Genomic DNA, 22637 nt, shown 5'->3' with positions numbered 1-22637 from the left:
TGCTGAGCTTAAGTTCATACCCCCTGCAAGGACAAGCAAAAAGAATGTTTCACCACTTCTTTGCACTGACTTTGTACCTGAAGTACAAGACCCAGAGAATCAACCCCATACTTTCTCTCTTCGCAGGTACTGAGCAGAGGATGCTGCACACCAGCTCTGAACTTGGGGATAACCCGAGGGGTCAGGTGCCACGTTCATCACAACACAGCTTCCTACACTCTTCCCATGCTGTCCTTGCTCCCCGGACTCACTCTTCTCCTCCATCAGGGACAATCTTTCCCAAGAGCGGTGCATCCCCACCGGCCGGGGATGCTGCGGGTACCGCGGCGGGGCTGCACCCACGGCACTGCGGGAAGCCGGGATCCTCCGGTGCCCATCCTTCCCTTCCTCCGCACTACCTTCCCTTTCAAAACACCACTCATAACAATAAAAAAAAAAAAAAAAAAAAAAAAGAAAAAAAGCGGCTGACTATTTGCAGCCTCGGGAACGGAAAGCGGCGGCAGCGCGGCGCGGCCGGGCAGGCGCGGTGCTGCCGCCGGGCGAGGCGGCGGCGGCGGCGGGAGGAGGAGGAGGAGGAGGAGGAGGAGGAAGAGAAGGAGGAGGAAGAACAGGAGGCGGGCAGTCGAGCTGCACCGCTCCGCTCGGCTCCGGGGAAGTTTCCTCGGCGAAACCCCTCCCCGCCCAGCACGGCTCCTCGCCACTTACCGCGCCTGGGGAGCCGCCGGGCCCGAGCCTCCACCCGGGAGGCCCCGCGGAGTAAGTGCGTGCCGAGCCATGCCGAGCCGTGCCGAGCCGTGCCGAGCCGTGCCGAGCTGTGCCGGGGGCTGCGGGGGGCTCCGCGGGTGCGCAGCGCTGCAATACTGGAGGCGGGGAGGGGCGCGGCTGCGGGAGCCCCGGTGGGAAGGGGAGGACGAGTTGGGGGTCCGGGGGGACCCGGGGGGCTTGGCTTCTCTGAACGCGGGTTTGCGGGCAAAAAAATCTGCGGGGGCTTCGGTGCGGTTCGCACGGCCGCCTTGCGCGCTGTCCCCCGGCCTGCCGGCTCGGAGCGCGGCGAGTGCCAGGGGAGGTGTCCACGGCTCCTCCTCCTCCTCTTCCTCCTCCTCCTCCTCCGACGGACCGGGAGAGGCGGCCGGTGCCGGGCCACGACGGCCGAGCGCCGCGGCACGGTCCCCGGGGGCTCGGGCGGCCGCTGACGGCGCCCAGGTGGGCCGGGGGAGGAAGGGGGCGAGGAGGGGTGAGGGGGCTCCCCCAGTTCGCTGCCCTCCCCGCTTTGCCCAGAGGCTCGTTCAGGGGCAGAGGAGGTAGGGACGGGGGCTGCACCGCGGGCATCCCCCTCCTCTGCTCCCCTGCGGAAAGGTGCTTGGATGCGGCTGGCTGCGGGGTGCTTTCTGGCTGTTCTTAGTTCCAGGAGTCGAGGATTACTTTTGCTGGAAATACTTTAGAATTTCTTCGATTATTAAAATATAACATTGTTTTGGTTAACATTAGTTTGGTGGGTTTTATTTTTATTTATTTATTTATTAAGGCTCTGAGGAACATAGTGATGCATTTAAATTGCAAAGGGAAGAGTAGTACACATTTGCTTCTCGCAGCAAAATACTTTCATGGCCTCACATGCTCTAACAAAATGCATTAGAATCACATAACCATAGAATTATTCAGGTTAGAAAAGACCTCCAAGATCATCTCGTCCAACCTTTAACCTAGCACTGACATTACAAATGGCAGCATTGCAGTCTCTGCCTTTGAATACTCACACTTTCCATAGTGTTTTTAAATAAATGAAAAAGGCTATAAGGAGAGAAATCAGTCATTCAGTGTTGCGAGGACTATGATTTCCCTCTTTTTTTAAACAGAGAATGTGGTGTGTGGAAAGTCCCTACGAAACAATTTCCAGATTAGAGCTGTTCATTCTCTGCCAAGAGCTGTGTAAGCATGAACCACAATGAGTGCAGTTGTAGGATCACAGAGCAGCCATGGAGCAGGTTGTCTGCACCAGAAAATAGGAGGCAGAAGGACAGTATTTATGGAAATGTCCCTAACTGAGGACTACAACTCATAGACAGAGCTGGCCTATTTAAGATTAGTCAGGACACCCCCCAGACCTTTGTGCTAGTCTGGAAACATCTTATTCTGCTATGGATTTGAGTGTAAAGTAAACTGCAGGTATCTGTGCCCTTGAGCAAACTTTCAAAATGTATAGATTAGTCTTAATGAATGGTTCAGCATCTTCAGCTCCCAGGCAGTACCCTTAAGCAGAATTTGTAATAGAATCACTAAAAATGTTTACAAGCCCTCTAAGCAAAAACTAAGTCACTGGTAACTGACAGCTCTGTTATTTCTTCCAGGCCTGACATTTCATTTCTAATTTCCTTCAGTATCTGCATGTAAACTGTGTCATAAAAAAGTAGAAAGAAAAAGGAGGAAGCAGGCCACTCTTTCTTGTTGATGGGTCTACCCTGCTTGTGCTGCAACTCCTGTTGCTTGGTGCTGGGTGAGGGGTGGGCTCCTGTGGCAGGAGAATTTTTAAATCTTTGAAGGTCATTGGAAAAGTTCTTCAAGTCAGACAGAAATTGGGGCCTCCTGCATCCTGTGCATTTAGAGAATTTGAGGCTATTTTCTCTGTTTCTTTCATTCAATTACCTAATTACAGAATCCATAAATATTAATGCTCAAAATAACCTTTCCTTCTAGATTTAGAGAGGGAAAGTGATATAAAATTAAGGGATTAAATTGGAGTAAGAGGCTAGAGTTTTTCCTTCCTTTCATCTCTATTCTTTTTATCTTTCAGTGTTTAACCTAATATATCAAACATCACTTGATAATGATTTCTCAAATGTCTAGACGCTTTTAATGCCATTTTACATTTTTTAACCTCTTTATGACACAGCATCACTTCTCACTCTGTCTCCAAGTGCTAATCATACCACACAACCATGGAAACAGTAGCAATGAGTTTACCATTAATTTCTATGAATCAGGCCAAGATATCACCATCTCATAAAGAAGGCTTCAGACCAATGTTTGACCAGATCTGGAGATGTGACAGCAAGCTCTTGAGCTGTCCTGTGGCATGTGGGACGATTCCTGTGGCAGCCCAGGGGGTCTATGGGCAGTGGGGCCCTGTCGTGTCAGGCATCCCAGAAAAATCACTGGGGTGAGCTCCCAGCCTGGGAGGTGGGTCTGCATTTTTGCAGCTACCCTTATAATGAAGTGAGCTGTGAGAAAGCTCTTTATTCACATGAACGGAAATTGTGTGAAAAGTCCTTAAAATCAAACAAGCCACAACTGGGTACTTCATATGCTTTTTAAAACTTTTCCAACTCTAAGTTGTTTCTCTGTCCTTCCTATGTTGTTTCCATAGCAAGTCACACCTACTGACACTTAGGGCAATTGGCCTAATTCCTGAAGTTTCTGACTTGCAATTACTCAGGCTTGAGTTCTTTGTCATTTAAATATTGAGGAGGATTGCATGGTATCGTGTAGATAAATTTATTATTTTGAGTTTCTATACAGTTCTCAAAGGAAAAAGAAACATTATGCTCAGGATTTTAATGCAATACATTCTTTACTTTCTCCTTTATTACAAAATACTATTTTATATAATTTATTTCTAACATTATTTGATAAATGAAGCAGTAATATTTTATAACAAATTGTACATCTAATATCATATTGACTAAAGCTATCCATCACCTGCTATGTTTTTCATTTGTAGTGTGTTACTTTAGCCAGTGATATATAACAATAACTGCAGTTTTATCATGAACTGTGATGGTAGAAAAGATTACAAGAGTATTAGGATAAGCAAACTTGTTATAAGTGTGGCTGTTGCTAGAGGAGAGGTTGATTTTAATGGCTTGAAGAACTTCAGTTGTGTTTCTCAATTTGTCATTTTTTCACGTGTGTACGTAAAAGTAATTTGCGTTGACCAAAACAGTTTTGAAATGTGGAGAGTGGGAACTATATACTGCCGTTTGACTAACCTGGTATATTTTGTGCTAACCAAAAACACAAAATACATCATTGTGTAGTTATGTAAGTAGAACCTATTTAGCAAGGTTCCTAACTCTTAAGTTTTCAGTTTTTATTATGTTAAAAATGATGATTTATTGAATTCATTTGCATGAAAACAGAATTTGGCAGAAATCAGAGGAGCAGAACGTCATCTGTCAAGCAAGAAATATGACAAAGTTGTACAAACCATCATTTATAAATATTTTTAAGCATTGTTTCCCAAGGAACTGGGAGTCCTACAAATGCTCTCACAATCACTTCCTTCTCCTCCCCTCTAATATTCACACCAATTGTCCAAATTTGGCAAAGATTTATTAGTGAGGTTTTAGTTTCATAAGAAATGACTGCTGGCCAGGGAAGAGAGCTCCCAGACGGTGCCTCCACCCTGTACCCACTCAGAGCAGGGCAGCCCCACAGGCAGCTCCTTCGTGGCTCTGGACAAGGGACAACGGTCACTGCCACTGCCTGGGCAGCCCAGATGGGACTGCAGAGATGTGATGCGGATGGAGCAGGGCTCTGGGATTGCCTGCTGAGAGGCGAGATCCAAAAGTCTTAGCAGGAGGATCTGAAGGACAGCTTGCATTGCCGTTAGGTAAATATAACATCACCAATGTTTTAAAGATAACTTTTTAGTTAGTGGATTGTTGGTATTTCTGGTCACCATGGGTCAGGCTTCCAAAGGTATTTAGGTAAGTAAAGGCACAGCTGGGTGCTTAATGTTATTCATAAGGGTTCTTGCAGTGCAAATAAATAAATAGGGATAAATGGCCATGGATGTTTAACTTCCCAAGGTGCCTTTAAATATCCCACTGGACTTCATGTTGACAACTTTGACAGTTCAGTGATACAGCCTTCTGGTTTTCACAGGCTTAGGGCTGTTCATTCACTTTCAATTGGACTTTCACAGAGATTGAAAGAGAAAAAATAATAATAATAAAATAGAAAAAATGTCTTCCTTTTTCCATTTTCATAGGTGGGTCCAAATGGAGAAAATAGGCTTCTTCCACCTACTAGTGAAACTCACACCCACTGTAAATAAAGATAGAACTTTACTGCATGATATAAAGTAGAAATATCTGTAGTTGAAAGCATAAATTCTAGCATTTGATCTGTTACATAGATTGCAGATAAGATGCTTTTTGCGGTACATGAAAGTTGTGATTTAGCCATGAACATTTGTCTTGACCTTGAGAGACAGTGAACATTTCTCATCATACAGAGCATGTAGGAAGGTAAACAAAACAGCAGCATCCTCAGCCTTACTCATGAATATGTAAGGAAGGCCACTGGTGCTTATGTTCACCTGAATCTCAGTTGTTGGTTGGTCCAGGGTGGATGCTGGAAGTGGCGTGCATGGGGGGACACCTGTGTTAATCCCATGGGGAGGCAGCTGGGGTTTGGGTAGGCTAGGTAGCCCATGTGCATACATCTATGCTGCTCCCAATGCCTGAGTGAGCCCCGAAGCAATATGGCTCCAGTCCAGTGCTTGGGTCCCATGTGCTGGGACATGCAGTGACTGGGGCACAGCCACCTCGCCTGTGAGTTTTCTGGTTGAGTGTTAGCTTTCCATAACCAGCATGACTCACTAAAACACGTTTTCTCTAACCCATCCTATTTATATTTCTCTCTATATATACATATATATATGTATATTTCTCTACCTATTTGGGTATATTTTTCTGCTTTCTGGGTATATTTCTTCTGCTGTGGCTTTCACTGCTGAAAATAATGCTGATAGTGTTCCTTACTTAAATGCTTTAATTAGAATGGTGGAAGCTTGGGCTTTAATGTAGGTTATTGTGATTTCAAATCCAAATCCATCTGATTTATTTTAAAAAATGAATAGAAGTTAAAAATATATCTATATTATTATTAAAAAAAATAAGGAAAGAGAATTACATTTAATTGCTCTGTGTAAGCCTTACAACTTTTACATGTGACTTGTGTTAATTATAATTAGCAAATCCTTACTTGTTTGTACTGTGATGTGCAGTAGTGGTACAGTTGTTTGTTGTTAGGCCACAAACTTTTATAGACTTGCATATATTTTACAAACTACTTTAAAAGCATGTGTAAAATAAGTAATGCCCTACCTTTAATCTAAATTTTTAATAGGTGTAGAAAGGCTTCCTAAAGTACATATATAATTATTACTTATTAGAAACACTGCACAGAACCACACAAGTTGAAAGTAAACTTTGTATGTGAAGCATCTTGCACTTCTTTCCTTAGCTAAGCAAGTATTCCAGTTGCATATTGTGGTTCGTAGCTCAACATTTAGCATGTGTGTATTTCATATTCTTAATTAGCCATGATACTTAGTCTAATAGTTAGTGATAATCTGTGGATCTACTGGCTTTTTTAGTATATTTGATACATAAAATGCAGAAAAAGATTCAATTGCTCAAAAACCTCACAAGCTAAGTAATTGGCTATTACATTCTCTTTTTGTTCTCTTTATTAGTAATACATTGAAAAATCCAGGAAAAGTAGGGGCTCTTGTCATTTTTGGTAAGATCCCATGGATGCTTAGAGCAAAGTTATTTAATCCTTGTTTGAGGGACAGAATTTGGGTTGTAAATGGCGATTTTAACAATTTTTAAAAGCATAAGTGTCCCTTATGTTTTCATCTAAAAAGAATATTCTTTATTTCTCACTCTAAACTGTTATTGTTTTTCTTTGCTGAACAGTTTCAAACTACATTTCAGATACAAATAAAGTCGATCCAACTGGGTAGTATAAACATCATATTAATTTTGTAAGTCGTTAAAAAGAAATCTGGCAAGCAAGTTGCCAGTATAATTTTAACATTGTTTCACAGTTAGACTTTCATATGTATTCAGTGTTCAATGAAAAATATGATCTTTTGCTATGTTTGGAGAGCTCTACTTTTAGAATAACATTATTGCTTTAAAATTATATATGTATGTGTCTCTCTCACTTTGGCTCTTTGTGGAGCTTCTTAACACAGCCTGCCTGTTTGGTGCCTCTTCCAAGGAGATGCACGAGGCAGTTCTGCCATCGTTGGCACACATTTTGATACCTGATGCACATATTCACTAGGACCTCATTCCTCTTGGCAATTTAAACCATTCCTGGCCATTGTAGATGAAGCAATCAGCACTAAAACTTTATCAAGACATTTGCTGAACCAGTTGTATTTCAGTTGTAGAACTTGTAAAAAGAGTGGTAAAATAATAACCTCACTTTTGGAATTTTGCCCCACATTTTGCCCCTCTCTGATGTTCTGGCAGTTTTTGTCACTATTTTGGGGGTGTTTCTTTCTCTTCCTCAGGAGCAGTTTCTTTGTGTTTGACTAAGTCTTTTCCAACTTTAGGAGACCAGAGAGCTTTCATGAGCTTGCTGAAATTAGCAGTCAGAATTCCATTCTGTGATAAACATGCCATCTTGTCTGCTTATTTCTTCTGAAATAGAAGAAATTTCTTCTAGAAATTTTACACTATTCTAATTCCAGTTTCTTCAAATAGCTTAGTTTGAATAAGTGCGCTAATCAAGCACAATCATTTTTTTTTTTTCTGGGTCTTTTCCACTTGAATGGAAGATATTTCAGGTTATCAATTTAAATCAGCAAATTATTCCTAAGCAACTGAAGTGAATAACAGTGAGAGCAGACTGTGAAGAACTATGCAAGGACATTATGAGACAAGTCACTAGCAAATACAAAGACAAATAAAATTATGTGTAAATTACAGAAATGTAAGCTGCTAGACCTTGAGCCAACAGCTGTAGATGTACATGAAAAATGATGTGTACTGAGTTGACCCTCACCATTCAGGAATGTGATCTAAGCACCAAAGATAGTTACAAGAAAAGAAGATTGGTGCTCAGAAATGCTCCTGTTCCCTGTTCCCCAAGAGTGAATGTTCAGATTTGTTAGGAATCCAAAAAGTTTACATGGGATCAAGAGGAAGACAGACGAGAGAGCTCTGTCAAGGGTGTCAGGACAGATAACTACATCAGGCTCAGTAAGTTCTCTGAGCTGAAATAGCAAGAAGATGGGAAAATATATGGGAAATGACATATGCTTGTTCTGTTCTTGATCTTCTGTGCTCATTGCCAGAGAGGGGACCAGAAGGATTTTTGGTCTGAACCAGTATCTTGGTCCTTGTATTCTCAAAGCAAGCTTGTTAGACATAATGGGAGACATGTAACACTAGGTCTATTGTCAAATGTTTTCAAGATATCCTTAGGGTACTGTATTCTAACAATTTTGTAAATATAACCTAGATTTGAAATGTAGTACAGTTATATTTCCCAGTCTGTCACTAATATAATTTGCCTGGGTTGCATTCCTTGTTTTCATAGTGCTCCTTTCCCATTTTCTTTCTTCCTGGTCCTCTGTCTATTATTTTGACCCAGTAACACAAGCTGTATAGGTTGATGAGACCTCATGTGTCTTCAGAAGTAATGTTTGTTTTTGTTGAGATTAAAAACATTAAGAAAACACCATAATTTTGGGGTTTAATTGAAAATTTCTCTTTATTTTAAAGTTAAAAGGGATTCACCCAGATAGAAAAAAAATATCTAGATGTCTAATTTATAGTACTGACTCACAAAGAATGAGATTGTTTTGCTACAGACCCAGATATTGCAGCAAGTGTTATTGCCATGGGATTAACACATGCCTGACCAGAGCACTGGAAATGTTTATTCTTTGTTTAGAAAGGAAAGCTTACCAATAAACCAATAACATTCTATTTTCTCAGCATTCTTCTGTCGAAGTTTATGCCAGCCATGAATGCATTTCATGCATTTCTGGTCAGGGTTACTGGAACAAAGGTGAATTGAGATGGACGTGGATGTTTATGGGCATGCAAAAGCAGTGACCTACCTCATGTGCTGTTGTAGGGTGTTACCTGCAGGCTGCATGTCCATAGAGAGTTTTGAAGCTGGCCCAGAGTCTGCACTTAGGTCAACATCAGCATTGCAGATGGTGCGGGATGTCTTCCAGCAGATGTGCGTGTTATGTCCTGCACATCTGGGCACCTCTCTGTTTTACTGTAGTCCCTGAGGCTCACTGGAAGGGAGGATGCTGTATTGCATCTGCAGGAGTTCCAGGCTGAATCAAAGGTGGTCTTCAGTCCAAGCACTGGATTTAATTGTTTATAAAGCTGCTGAAATGTCTCTAATTTATTTTTTATTTATTTATTTATTTTTATAATATCTTTCCCTCTTCCTCTTTATTTCCTTTCTCTCTCTCACACACTTTTTTTTTTTTTTTTTTTGGTTTTTAGCTGTTACACTTGGCAAGTTACTTTCCTTGCATTTGGAAATAATTGTTTTCTAAATACTACGCAGTATATCTGCCAAATTTAACACCTTAAAAGGAAGCGGGAGCAAGAGACCTACCTGGGAATGTAGTAAATGTAGTGATCCTTTACCAAGTGCTAAAAAGGAAACTTCCCAAATATAGCACCTAAAATCAAAACCATCAAGTTCCCAACATTAACCATAAAATATCACAGGCTATCACCTAAGTAGTTAAAAATAAAAACTAAAAAAAAAATCACATTTCACTCAGCCTTATAACTTCCTTCTTTCTTTCTACACACAATGATAAAACATGTGTGGCTATTACTTTATTATTCTCTTTTAGCAAATGAGTATGGTTTGGGAACATGCAATTTTTATGTAGTCAGTAGTAGAAAAACCTACCAGTTCATGAGAAAGCATGATTAGTTTGGCAATTTAGAGAGAAAAAAAAAAAAAAAAAAAAAAAAAAAAGGAAGCAAAACGAAAAAAAGAGCACAGCTAATACTAAAAGTGACCTCATCTTGGAGAGTTTTGCGATGGCATGACTAGCCAGGAGGTTCTGCATCAGAGCAGCTCTACCGCTGTCACAGGAAAAGGGAGGAATATTTAATCTCTCCTTCAGGCATTCTTGGAGATGGGAATCGGAAGGTGGCTCAAGGTATCGTTGTGTTCCTGCTGTTTCTGATTGCAGTTAGTTTCCGTAGAGGCTCACTGCAGCTGAATGTGTGTTATGGCAGCCCTGAGACAGCTCTGAGATGCATATGTTAATGGGAGAGTAAGGCTTGCATGGGAAATGCAAAGCTTTTATGGAGAACAGCTCGGCAAGCATAAGAAATCGTGTTAAGTATCCCTAAACATCAGCATTGGTAAGTGCTGGGAGTAAGCCATGGCAAGATACTTTTTGGTAAAACCCTTACTTTTATTGACATCTCTGCAAGACATCATCTCCACCGTCATTGCCCAGTCCTCAGAGATTATTTCAGTGTGTCCGGAGTGTGCTTAATATTTGGTCAGATGTGCTTGGTTTGGTCAGATTTCCAGGTAGGTGATTAGCACACAGCAGAGGAGTGGGGACAGGGACAGCCGTTATGGGACAAGGAGCTCAGTGAAGCTGCTGGCCCACCTTGGCAGCCTGGCCAGGGAGCCTTGGGCAACCTCACTGTGCCTGACTGCAAAGGCAGGCATTATGATCTGTGCATGCAGAGACAATCGTGCGGTGTTGGATAGCGTTTCGGAAAGAAGGGAATAAAACCCACAGTGAGCCGCTTTGTGTGCTTCTTTGCTCTCTGTTTTTATTCCCCTTAAAAATGGTAATAGCTGCTTGGAAAAGGGGGATGCTGGTTATCGCGCCTGGTGCATGAGTGTTCCTTTATCTGGTTGGACTCCAACTGCTATCTTCATGTATTTAATAATAATATTTAACCAAGCAAATGATTTCAAAAGTAGTAGAGAAAAATAAAAGGGGATATATATGTTCATGACTTCCCTTCAATTTAGATCTTGTCTTTCTCAATAATTTGAGGTATTTTCCCTCATATTCAATGGCATATTTTGCATATAACAACTTCTCTGTAATAGATACTCTATGTAATTTAGATGTAATTTTTGATACATTAACAACCCAAGGGAATTTAATTAGTTTTCATAAAGCTTTACTAAGAGTTAAGAATAACCCAAAATGACAATTATAATAGGGATAACAAAGTTGCTCTTGTTTAAGTTTAAAAGTTGATTTTTTTTTTTAATCAAAATTACTTAATTACTTTGTAAATCAGCTGTCCTGCATTAACGTCTAAACCCTCATGTTAATGCTATCTTGATTCTGCTGCCAGAGGTCTCTAGTATCTGCCGAGGAAGACAAGTCTTTGCCCATAAAATGGGGAGGGAATATGTAGGACCATTTCTTAAATCTCCTTTGTAATGACTTGGAGGGGCAAAATATGCCAGAGAAATAGTGGACTCTTTTGATGCTGATATGTTATAGGAACCTCTCCCAGAGAGAGATAATGCTCCCCCAGCAGCTTCTGCAAGTTACGTTGTCTAATTACAATTGAACTACAGTATACACTAAAGAATATATGCTTTTTCCTTATGGGCTTTAATAGTAAATGCATTTTAAATGCAGACGATTACCAGTCTTGGTAAAGTTTTCTTTCCATTAGTAAAGAGAGCATTGCTGATCTGAAAATCTGTCAGGTCATCCACATACCAGCATTACATCAATTGACTTTTGAATATTTTTCCATTAGAAAAGGCTCCATTTTATTCCCTCGCTGAAGTGGCAGACTTTCAGCTAGTGCGGTTTTTCCATTTATTGAATTTTGCAATAAAAGAGTTTTTGAAACAGATGTCAGTCATTGCTTAGGAGTGAGGCATTGTCAGAGATCTGTTTTCTTCTCCTCTTTGCTATTTATTTATTTTTTAAGTTAAAAGAAATTCTTCTCTTCTCCCCCCATAATTTTAATTGTCACTTTTCAAAGCCCTGAATCATTTTCTAACCTATTATCTGTTGTCAGAACAAATATGAGCACCAAATCCTGATCTCACTGAAATATTTCAGATTAGCCATTGTTCTCAGCAGGAGCAGGACTGGATTAGTCTCTCAATTGTAAACCAGAAATAAGGGAGTGGACGTGTTACAGAAACATGTTTCATATTAACATCTTCCTTAGGGTGTGGATTGGACCTGTTAACACTTTCTTAATGTTTAAATTTTATAAAAGTAGCTGAATTTGTGCAAAGAATAGCGTCTGGTATAAATTTATAGTGCACAGAACAACTTGTCCTGAAGGGATTTTTCTTTCTTGCAAAAAATCCCATTCAGGAAGAAAGATGTAGAATAGCATTATGGATCCTGATCCTGAAACATACATGTATCTTTAATATGTAAGGACAAACTGAATATCTGCAGGCTATCAGATCGTCCATTGTCATAGATGAATAAAATGCTATAATCAAATCTCTGAGTACACAAGATTAAAAAAATAATAATAAAATAAAATAAAAAGCTTTACATTTTGATTATCCTTTAGCAGACTTAATTACCCCTATTAAAAAGTGACATTTTGTCTAAAGAATATTTTCGTTAGATTTGATTGATTTATTTGAATGATTAGTTCTAAATTTTAGGAAGGTCACCTTGTATTATTCTAAAGAAAATTGTCTCTGTAAGGAAACTGTATTCTGAGCTGATGTCTGTTGAGGGGAATAAGCATTTATTAATTTACTTTAGTACTTCACTGTTATTTTTAACATCAAAGAACATGGTTTCCAAAGGTGGGAGAACACAAAGCATCCGGTATTTATAATTTACGGGGTTAGGACTATAACCTAATGTAAACTTGAAGAGATTTAGTATAATAATATCCTTTGCTTGAGGGTAACGTTTTGAAAACTTCATGGATTTTTTCTTTTATCCTGGCTCAATCTACAATCATATTTCTTTGATATTATTTCCTCTTAGCATTATAGTACAATTGACATTTATAGATAATATGGAGAAGCTGAACTTCACAGAAAGAGGAAAAAATAAGCCTTCGTGTATCATTGGCACAGAAACAATGGCCATGGAGGAGTTTCTGGCTGACTTTTATTTGTCTGCTGACAGCAAGCGCAACAGAGCTCTTGCTGACTGCTTTTGGCTCCTGTAGATCTGTAATAAACAGCTCAAGCGTATATATTTATTCTATAGATTAATCCAATTCGTTGAAGAATTGGATTGCTCCTAACTTATGAATATGTGCTAGTTAATGGAAATTTTTAGATGGAATTAATGCCAATTAATTAATACAGCTGTGTGGTACTGTCTTTTCCCCAGGTGTGGAAGGTGACAGTTTGAACCTCACTGTAACTAATAGTCCGTATGTAATTTGGAAGAAGAAATCTTCAATGGAAGATCCCCAGGGAATAAATGGGAAGTCTGTAAGTAAACAGCGTGTCAGTCCTAAGAAAAAAGTGATTGCTTTTAAATTAGTAATTATTTTTGTTGCAACCAAGTCACTGAAAGGCTTTAGAAAGCTGCATGCACTTTTAATGATTGGAAGCAGTGGATGACAAAATTATTTCAGTGGTGGAGGCCTATGTGAAAGCTACATTGCTTAAGAAAATATGTATAGATTTAAAAATATTTTTCTTCAATAGTTCACATTACAAGGTGATGATTATTGCTTTCTCTAAGAAATATTCAGGTTGCTGCATTTATATAATTGTTAACATTTCGATCTGTTAGGGTTTTCACTCCCTTATCTGAAGTTATTTCATTTTGCCTATGTGAACTCTTAGCTGCAGTCTTGTGTACCATGGCAATTTTTTTTTATCATTAAAAGAATATATATCTTTAGCATCTTTGTTTTTTTCATGTCAATGCCTGTTTAGAAAGTCGCAATGGTAATAATTTTTGAAAACTATCAGACATGGTTAATACCATTTTAAAATAATACTTCATGCACAGTCAAATGATTAGTGTATGTTATGGATTTGTTAGTTTAGTTTGTGATATCATTCTTGGCACTCGGTGAACATTATAATGCCATATAGATGGTTTTATGCTGGATTGTTTTAACAGAAACAGTACACATTAAAACTGCCCTATTTTTATGAGTTGTAAAATAACTCCAACAACTACTATTTGGTAAATTTGATTAGACTTATTTCTTGCATTTTTTCTGGCTTATTTTCTGCATTTGACAGTATTTTCTGTCATCTCTCACTGTTTCCCTTGTATAACCAGTTTCCCCAATGCTTGTGTTAGTTTTTCACATAGCAACAGAGTAGAAAGAAATCAGCCACCTAATAACAAGCCTGCTGTGTTGTGTTTTTGTTGCACTTCTCGTCTAGTGTCATTTTTACTGTCTGAAGCAATATGGTTTTGATTATTTTCCAATGTTCATTTATTCCACAGTCTGTCTCTATGTGTACATTTGGGTATTTATCCATCGCTGCTACAGCAATGTGTGAAAGGGACCAATTCAGCCCTAGAGAAAGGAGTGGCCATGGTTACTGAGTAGTGCTAAACAGGGATGGTCCTTGCTGAAGTTGCAGGCATGGAGCTTTCAGCACCACCCAAGCCCAGTCCTTGTTGTATCCCAGATCAGGGTTTTCTGTGTGCATGAGAAGCCTTTTCCTGAAGCCAACAGGGTTTACTGCAGCTCCCACTGCAGTTCTGTCCCTCTGGATGGCCAGCAGAGCCTGTGCTCCTGGTGCTGACGTGGGCTTGGGTCTAGTAATCATCTGCTGGAGCCATACGTAATGACAAATGTAACTGTCACTCTGTCACTTAACATAACGGGAGTATTAAGGGAAATATTTGTTCATGGTTTGGCACTACCAGCACTCCTGTTGGGGTTATTCATTCCATTCCTTCTTTTCACCACTTAGTCCAGAGAGCCTGTAAAACACTTCATCTGCTCAGAGTTTCCCCTCACATTACCCAAGTGGGTGGTAGTCATGAATGCTATCAGGATTATCAAAATCTAAAACAGTAACTGCTGAATAGACTTGCTGCATCAAAAAGCACTTAGGCTTTCGTAACTGCAAGAACCAGACAGCCCAAAGGTATATGACCCAGGGCAGGATTACCACTGTGGTATTTTGCCTATGGGCCACTGTGACTTTTCTTACTGCCTAGTCATTAGATAGGCTTAAAATTGGGGTAGTACACTGGTGGATCAAATCCTGCAATCAGGTCTCTCTTTAATTCATTCCTAATTGGACAGGCTGCTACTTTTGCAACAGTCAGTAGGTAAATGTGGAGATTTCTTAAAATTGGTAGTCAGAAGTGAGAATAGTTTCTGTGAAAATGAAGACAATGGTGTGAACATTGTTTTTGTTTATTTTGCTCTTTGTGTGTGTATACACAAAATACAGAAAAAGACTGGGAGAGATAAACACTCTGCAATTACAATACACAAACCAAAAGCTGTTTGTGGCTTTAGATCCCTAACACATATAGCCACTCCTAAAGCTTCTTGGTAGTCTACATGAAAAGAGGAAATCTTTTCTGTGAGTGCCATTTGAAAGATACTTTGATTATGGAACTTGCAAATACAAACTTCCAATGCAAATTTTGCCATGGAAGCAATTTCAGGTACACATAAGTAAGGGAGGAGCTTTATTCAACAACTGAGAACTGAAAGTATGTAATGTTTTAGGAAACCAGAGCTAGATGGACAATGGGGGAAGTAGAAGAAGATGGAAAAAGAAAAGGAAAAGGAAAGAAGTTTATCTGGCAACACTGTGAAAGAATAGATGAGTAGATATTATGACAGTTTCTTTGACCAAGATCTCTCTGTTAGGTACAAGACAGGATGGTGTTTCACCTGGGAATGCAGACTGTTAGTACTAATGAGCACAAGAGGATACCGCACACAGTAAGTCCAGTAGGCTAGATTCTGCTCCCTGTTATATTCATACAGCTGAGAGGGTATTTTAGTATCTAAGCAACGCTCTCATCACCTGAAGAAGTGGTCCTAATGGTACTGTAATGCATTTGGTTCATGTTCTGTAGGAAGTGCCTGGCTAGTGCATCATAATGTGCTTGTAAACTTGAGTGCTGCATCTGCTGCTGCCTTTCTCTTACTAGGTGCCTGAGAAGGAAGCCCAATGCAGATTTGACGTTGCCTAGACAGAGGATATCAGTGTATTATCCTGCCTGAAAAGGTCACCGATGTTCAGTTGCTTTCTTTCCAAGAAAGAAAAGGCTTTGAAACAAAACCTTTAGTTACTCTCATGGAAGGAAAGAGTGTTCTCTTCATGTTTTTGCCCTTGGTCCATGCTGTTACTGTGTAAGGCAAAAGGTAACAGCAAAACAAGAAGTTCTGAAACATTTCTGTCAATATACGTAGTTTATATCCAAATGATTGATTAGTAATAAAAGAGGTACACAAGGAGTATAGTCTTAAGTCTACATCTTATTGACTGGAATTGGATATGAAAGTAGAAGCTCTACAGCTCATGCTTTAGCTGTACCTGTTCTTCCTGAGAGCTCCTCTGGAGAAACACTGCTACTGGAACATGCAAGCGAGATCAGGTTTATTGTTCAGCTAGATGGTCTTGTTGCCTGTGTCTGATATATGAAGGATAGGTTCTCTTAGGGCTTTGTCAATGGAGGGAAGGTTGTTTGCTGATTATATATGCATCTATTAAGGGTGTTCCATTCATGTTTTATCAAGCAAGAACTCTCAAATCTTTATTCAAGAACTCTTGAATCTTTAAAGTTTTCTATGGGTTATTTTTTTATTTGCGTCTCTGTATTAATAAACTGGTCATTAATTTCAACCCATTTTTTCAGCAAAGCAGAGATCTCAGTGACAACTAATGTCTTGAAAATTACTACAGTGGGGCTGCTTCAATGACTGGGCTGTTTGATCTCAAAAAATGTCAAAGTGCTTTGCTGTTCACTTTGCTGATCTTTCTGTGGATCCACCTCTCCAGATGATTGAATCTGTAGCAAACATTAACAAAATAACATAATTTAGCTTGGTACTGAAATCTGCAAGTATTATACATAGTCAACATGGTTAAACCTTGAAGTTCCATGCATAGGGTTGAATCCCATGACAGATTTGCTGTACTAGTGCTTCAGACTCTGAGTTTGCAAACATTGCTCTTCACGGTGGCTCATCCCTGATCCTGCCAGTTACTTGCATTAAGTCCCATTGCTCATACATACCTAAGAAGAAAAAAAATCACACATCCTGTTTAAAAGTTTTTGTGATGAAAATTTCCGTTTTGGTGTTAGACAAATTCTGAATGTAAGGAAACTGAAAATGGGTCATTGCATACTAAATTGATTTCAAAAAATTGATTTAAAATTATTGTGGCTTACAATTGTGGTAGACTAAATCTCTACCAGTCCCAAATTTGGCATTGCTATGAATACTTTGCTCTAGAAACCCTAGAAGCCTAAGACACGTGACAAACACTGACAATCCTAAGATTCTGTTTTGATATGCTTGAGATAGACATATACCTGTATTAGAGGTACCTTGTTAACAGCCTTTTAAAAACTTGCAAAAGGGCGTTGTGGAAGTAAGGAGGCATTTTAAGTCATTTGATTTGTCTAGTGTTTTTTTTTTTGTTTCGTTTTGTTTTGTTTTTTAAATGCTTATTTTTCACGCAGTTGTAAGATTCAACACAAGGAAGTTTTCACAAGTAAATATTAGCATGTTTTCAGAAATTACTAGACCCTGTGGGGATATTTTAGAGCGTACTTCTTCCCTGTCAGTTGTCTTTGGTAGCAATGTTAGGTTATTATATGTAACATACAATACCTTTCATTCCTACCTATCCTGTCCAGGCTCAGAGTTGAAAATACTCATTGCAAAATTGTACTTCAAGAAGTATTTTCAGTGTTGAGTATTTCTGATGATCAACTTTGCCCATCTGGAAAACAAAGCGAAGACTCTGAGGCCCTCAGCAGTCAGGTTAGATCCCAACAGCGTGCACCCAATGAGCCAAGAAAGGAGATGCTCGTAGTCTGCTTCAGCAGTTAGTCTTCTCCAGTTCCCTCTGCAGCCCCCAAACCTCAGCTTTCAGTCGTCACTCTGGGCAGCCTGACTGCATACTTCCAACTTCTGGCTTCTCCTAGACACTGCTCTCCTGGTTGCCCCAGGCTGCGCAGCGGTGCCATGTATCGCGGAACGGCGCTTGCATGGCAAATTCACTTCATTGCTCTGCTAATGGAAAGATGCAGAGCAAGTAGCTGGTTTCAGCAAGAAAAAGGAGAAGAGAAAAACAAAACAAAACCAACATCCAGCACCTGGCTGCAGCAAAATAATGAATTTTGCAGCAAAGTTGCGAGATTCTATGGAATCTTGGAACAACGCCAGACTCCACAACCACAGAAATGCTGAGTCTATGGGGCCCAGAGAGAGATGGCTGGGGCAGTTCACATCTCTCTGTCTTTGTTTCAAGCTCTTTGCAGTCTTTCAGAGGCATCAGATTACACTCCCTTCACATTTTCAAGGTTATCTTTGCTACTAAGAGGGCTAGAAAGTTCATTTTGTTTGGAGGTGAGCTGAGGTTGGGAAGGGAGGCTTTCTAGGGCTCCGCTAGGGAGCAGTTGCAGAGGCCACTGTCGCAGTGGTGGGTGACAGCCAGACACGGCCCAGCTTTGAACAACACCTTTAACAGCACACATACTCCTGTTACCTGTTTGGCACCTTGGGGGACAATGTCTACTAGGAAAACAAGTGAAAATACAAGTATTTTAACTTCAGTTGAAAACTTGTAGCATTGTCTCCAGCAAAGATTATGTACATGTATGTTCATCCTACCTGAGTTTGTCCCCAAGTATGACACAACACTGTGTCCTCTTCTGCCTTTCCTTGCTATTCTGAAGAAATATAACATGCTTCCTTTTTGGAAAGATCTTCAGGGCAGTAACCAACAAGCACCATACAATTGCAATCTGTAACTGAGACTATAAAAATGTAACTGCCTTCACCCTTCCCATTCCCCTTCGCCTTGCTATCTGAAATTGGTCGGATATTGGAGACACAAGCCACAAAACCAACTTCTAACACTCAGTAAGTGTCAAAAATAACGAACAGCCAGAACTAGCTGATGTATACAAGTTTTAGAAATTGAAACGAGCAGCTGTTAGGCAGCCTGTGGTAGCTGTTCAATCAGGAACAATCATCAGAATTTTTTTCTTCAGAAATATTTTAGTGAAAATGTTCATGAAAACTGTAATTCTTTGTGGACAGTTTGTAGACAGAGAAGTATATCTTATTCATTGCAAACTATGCTGGGGTTTGGGATAACACCACAGAGGAATTCTTGTTACTTAAGACATGCTTTCCCTTATCTGTGGCACAAGTCCTGCAGTGCTGTAAGCAGCAATGCTTGTGTCACTGAAAAGTGTAGTTCTACTTACAGTTCGTAGTGTCATGCATACTCGTAAGTCATTGTGGGAGCAGAGCAGAAACACAGCATTCATCATACCTCTTATTCTTGTGTTTTTCTGCTAATAATAATTCTTAATAATAATTCTAGTTAATTCTTAGTGCACGCACATCAGTGCTGACTTTACGGTCACAGCTTTAGGAGGGAGATAGAGGCCTTGCAGGGGTTTGGTTGGGGTCAGTAAACACATATCATCGCTGGTTTTAGATGTACCTACTCAGAGAGATGCATCTTTGTCTTTTTTATGGTGCGAGGCATTTTTAGATTGCTTTATTAAAAATTGATATATATATATGTATGGTATATAATGGTACATATAACTAAAAGTATAGAGCTCATCTGATTCTTTCCAGCTGCTATATATGCACTATATATATGTGTGAAGTCTCCCCTTGAAAATCTTGATGAAGCTGTAGCTTAGCCCTTACCAGTAAAAAGCAAACTGCCAGTGAAGTTTATTTTCTTTTTTACTAAGTTTTCTGGACCATTGTTCCGCTCGAGGAGCCATGTTTGTTAGTTTTGGCTCTCTGACTTTTCTTCCTTAAGGATAAACTCTCCTTAGGCAGTTGTACAACTATGCATTAAAAGACTGCATAACAGTTTATTCACAGCCTAAGTTCCAGCAGAATTCAACTGTGTGACTTCCTGGCTTGAGCAGGGGTGCATCTGTAATGTAAATACCTACTTGATTTTGTGGAAAACCAGGACAATTTTTGTTTGTTCTTGTAAAAGATTCCTGCTGGAAGCTTAACTTTAAAGTTGGCATTCAGCCTTCTGTGCTGTGACTCGGATACTGATCTGATTTTGTGCTTTCATGGACATTTTTATATTTTAAAATTTTTAATTCAACATTAGCTTTGCTTACAAGCTACAGAGCAGAATAAAATCGCATTACAAACATTGTAGTATTAGATTTTATCACCATTTATTTCTTCTCGTCTGCCCAGGGATTTCTACATGTTCAGTAGAACTAATTTGCAGTCAGACACTGAGGTCTTCTAGAAGGCCAGCAGGCTCCACAAACTAATTTATCCAAATAACCAATCCCTCATAGGCCAACCATAGAAGGACACCAAAATGGCCTAAGCAGGCAAAGCCCCCTTTTGAAGTCTGGAATGTTTTGACTGACTTGAAACAGGCGGCAGGAATGAAGGGATAATTTTCAGTGACCCATGGGACTTTTTTGCCATTTTCAAATATTAGGTAAAACAAAGAGAAATTGCTTGTTCTAATTTAGAAAGACTTAGCAACCCGGAAGGTAACCAGACTCAGAATGGAGTACTGAGGTATACAGCTGAAGTTTACTCGGTGCATCAGGAGCTTGTGTCTAGCTGTATAGTATTTACACATGAAAGCACATGCACATGGCTCTACTTATTCATACACACATGTAAACTCATTTTTGAATTTCATTTTTATAACAAAAATTTGTAAGGCGTATGTCTGTAGTAGTGAGAGAACTGCCTATGCCTATGTACTGTTTTTCTTGAAAGGATCGTTTTTAATTAGAAGGACATGTTGCTTCTTATAAGGCTGGGATCTTCATTCAGCAGCAAATACTTCTGTGCCATACCTGTTTTCTCATACACCCTCTCCTAGTGCCATTCAAATAAGCACAAAATTTATGTTAAATTTTAAGTAAGATTCCTAGTCTGAAGTAGTCTCACAGACAGAAAGGGGAAGCATTTTGATGTGTATGTAAGAACATAATTCTTTACGGACAGTTCTAGGGTGAGAAAGATAATATGAATATTCAAAAACAAAGTTAAAACATTACAGATAAGTACTTCATGTCTATCTATTTAAAGGTACATGTTGAAGAAGGTGTGGGGCAATTTCAGCAACTTCACAGATTTCAGCTGCTTTTTTAGAGGCACACTCCTAGAAATTTTTTATTAAATTTGCCATGGAGATTTAAGTGATAGGTCCAATTCTGTATTTAGCAACACTAATGGCTCAGACTGACTACAGCTTTGAGCTTTGTCCCCATGACATTGATTCATAGATGAGATGGGGCTTCCTGGTGAAAAGAGTGTTGTCTATACAGAGGAATCACTAAGCCATTAATCAGGTTTCTCTACCCATGCTTAATAGAAATATGTTTCCTTAAAACAGTATTTTGACAAGAATACTGGTCACCAGTTCACTCTTGTCCTTCAGATATCTTTTGTGGCTCTTGGGAGCCATACGGAATATAACACTCATGGGTAAGGCAGATGCTGAACACCGTTCCCTATGTACTCATACTGATACTGCAGGCTTAGGGGTCTGCAAAACATCACTGTGGGGCACTTGTGTATGTCCTGATAACTTTACAGGTAGCAATTTTAATCTGGCAGTTTACAGTTGGGACTCTATGTTGCTTGATTGAAATATAGCTGATATCTCTCCTACATGCACAACAAGCTCGTAGTTTTAGTTTGTGAGTTATTTTACAAGGCATATTCATATATAAGTCCCCCCTGGTTCCAGATTTCTCTAAAATGTTTGTGCTTAGTGTTGTGCCAGGGTAACAGACAAATGTGGTAGAATGACAGAGAAATCCTGTTTAAATGCAGCTTTCCATCTTATATATACTGTCCTCAGATTAGTGGATTTCAGAAACATGATGTTTAAATTAATGTTATTTGGTGTGAGTGTATATATGTGTGTCTGTGTGCATGGAATGTATTAGATTAAATTAGGTTATGTTCCAGCTTTTACTTGAGGAATATAATTTTGTTAGTAGTTAATAACGTTAATGCCAAGATTTTCTTGTATTATGTTTACATATGTGGCTAAAGTAAAATCAAATTATATTTGCTGGGGGTAAGATTATTCAGTCAAGAACCTGTTTACAACAGGAGAAATTAAAAATACAGGGGTTGTAGGAAAGAGATGCTTCTCTATTTCTTTCTACTTTGCTTTAACTGTGTTGTCTAGACTGTCCTGGAAGTTTTAGACTCACCGGTCTTGTGGTCTGTGCACATAGCACAACAGCAGCGTCTGGCAGGGAGCAGGGAGGCTTCTCAGGGATTTCTCGTTAATCACGTAGAATTTGTCACCATGACATTTTGGTATTCAAAGCCTTATATTTTGCCAACAGCATTCATTCACACAGAGTGAACTTTCCATTATACCAACAATGCACCTATACAACCATGAAGCACAGCAGATGGGAAAAGACTTCTTTCCAGGTTCTGTGATGATCAGCTCATAGCCTGAAGCATGGGATTTGATTATTCTGATTATAATTTACAGAGCTATAAATGTTGTTAATAGTCATGAGTCAATGAATGAAATTGCTTGAAGACAAAAGTTGCTTATTTTTTCTCAATCTGTTTTAAAGGGAGTGAGTAGGAAAGTAAGTCATTTCAGACATGCTTTCATGTTACTTTCATGCTGCAGAATTATTTTTAAATATAATCTGTTATATTTGGGCAAAATGAATGGGGATGAAA

At 39.5% G+C, this 22637-nt stretch overlaps 1 protein-coding gene across 1 annotated transcript in view; it reads left to right on the top strand.

Annotated features, from left to right (window-relative positions):
- Positions 1–646: 646 nt before the first annotated feature.
- Positions 647–22637, top strand: part of EYA1 (EYA transcriptional coactivator and phosphatase 1) — a 163599-nt gene continuing 141608 nt past the window's right edge. Inside the window, exons 1-2 of the mRNA XM_082753848.1 lie at positions 647–756; positions 13109–13212. Coding sequence (XP_082609974.1) covers positions 13180–13212 — 33 coding nt within the window. The 5' untranslated portion in view covers positions 647–756; positions 13109–13179. The remainder of the gene's footprint in view (positions 757–13108; positions 13213–22637) is intronic.

The sequence above is a fragment of the Aythya marila genome (assembly GCF_965140915.1).
Source record: "Aythya marila genome assembly, chromosome: 2".
NCBI lineage: Eukaryota > Metazoa > Chordata > Aves > Anseriformes > Anatidae > Aythya > Aythya marila.
Note: the sequence above shows the minus strand (reverse complement) of the source record. Positions and strands in the feature narration are given on the sequence as shown.